Source organism: Vollenhovia emeryi, unplaced genomic scaffold (genome assembly GCF_000949405.1).
Source record: "Vollenhovia emeryi isolate VEMERY1.0 unplaced genomic scaffold, V.emery_V1.0 DF946804.1, whole genome shotgun sequence".
Lineage (NCBI taxonomy): Eukaryota > Metazoa > Arthropoda > Insecta > Hymenoptera > Formicidae > Vollenhovia > Vollenhovia emeryi.
The window spans coordinates 1-1,813 of NW_011959562.1; the positions used below are offsets into that span (position 1 = coordinate 1).

Genomic DNA, 1,813 nt, shown 5'->3' on the forward strand with positions numbered 1-1,813 from the left:
GGAAAAAACCTAGGCGCGGCGGGGAGCGCGGCGCGGGCGGCGAGCGCGGCAGCGAGCGCGAGCGACGAGCGACCCGAAACATAAACATAGTATCTCGCGCGTCGCTCCACCTCCGGCTCATCGATCGATTTTTTTAAATGCCTTCCGAGTCCGGCCTACCGTCTCCTGCATCCTCATTCGCTCAAACGTGTAAATTTACTACTCGAAAACTATTGTTACTTTGTACCGCGGTACATGATATTTCTCCTTAGTTTAACCCAATCTACCGCTATTTGCAAAGTGGCTACTTTTGCATCAGACACCCTGTATATATAAATTTTAAAACTTTTACTGTAAAATTAACATGTACTAAGAATTTAATATTAATAACCTGTTATTAAAGAATAAGATATTTATTGTTTTCTTTAGAATTGTGTGATAAGATTAAAAAATAACTCTTTGAAATAGGTAATCTGAGTATAAAAGAATTACAAAAAAAATGGAAGTATCATCGTGACTGTTATATAAGAGCCAGGAAAAAAGTAAAACAGTATGTGCCGAGTGGGTCTGATGCATCTGCAGTAAATGTAAAATCTAATTATAGATTTTTCGAACTAATGAGACCCTTGGATGATACATTTCCGACTACATCGTATGTATTGTACAAAACTATTTATAGTTTTACATACATAAAATAAAATAATATAAACGAAATAGTATTTTACAGAACAATAAGCACATTATCAACGACGGTTGAAAAATCATCTTTGGTACAAAAGGAAAATGAAAGTAACGACTTCTCAGATTGCTCAGATGTTGGACCAGATGTATGTTCTCACGAATCATCTGCATTGTCAAGCCCTGGACGCTTATCATTCAACTCAACATCTTCATCAGTCTCAAAAAGTATATATACATATACGTACATATATACATATATATACATACAATTATGTATGTGAGATTGGTATGCATATTATTTTTTCTAACATTAATTTAATTTTGTTTACAGAACGAAAGAAGCATGACCAGTCACAAGAGTTACAAACTGCTCTATTAGATATTTTAAAGATACCTGTTCCTGAAAATGATGCCATAGATGGTTTTTTAAAAACTCTAGGTGAGGCTTTACGACGTTTGCCATACCGAAAGAGAGTTATGTTGGAAATTAAATTTCTTCAAATGACTACAGAAGCAGAGTTTGAAAACAATGAGGAGAGTTGTTAATTTTTTAATTTAACCAAAGATGCGATATTTCTTTTATTTTGTTTGAATTTTTTTTTATTTTGCTTTTAATTTCGTAATCAAAGAAAGTTATTAAATTATTAAAGACTAAAACAAAATATTCGATTTATAAAGATTAAATAATACATATATAGAAAGATCTCAAGTATACAAAATTTGAGAATATATAACAAAGTTTAATGAGGTTTAAGACATGTTATTTAAAAAATTGTTATGGGTGTAACAGTTCAAATATACGTTTAGTTGTACTTACATGTCTGTGATAATAATTACATATCTTAGTTTTATTTTTTTATAATATCAAATAATAAATGTTCACGAAATAGATTTAATAAAAGTTATTATTGATACATTAAATTTATTGTATATTATAACTTATTTAAATTCCTTATATCCTTAGTGCTGTATATAAATAAAAAAGAACCTTTTATCACATTTTTTAGCATGTAAGTAATTTTGAATAACATATTTAGATATTTGATTTTGAAATTAAATGTTCAAAATTCATTGCGAAATGCCTTTTCCCACTGCCATGTAACTGCACCATCTCCTTCGAAATACTCAGCGAATGTATTTCTTATAATCGCCG

General features: G+C 30.7%; 1 protein-coding gene across 1 annotated transcript; it reads left to right on the forward strand.

Annotated features, from left to right (window-relative positions):
• Positions 1-411: 411 nt before the first annotated feature.
• On the forward strand, positions 412-1,206 carry LOC105559242. The gene is made up of 3 exons (XM_012007392.1): positions 412-631; positions 707-885; positions 992-1,206. The coding sequence occupies exons 1-3, from the start codon at positions 597-599 to the stop codon at positions 1,204-1,206; spliced, it is 429 nt and encodes a 142-aa protein (XP_011862782.1). The 5' UTR covers positions 412-596.
• The last annotated feature ends 607 nt before the right edge of the window (positions 1,207-1,813 follow it).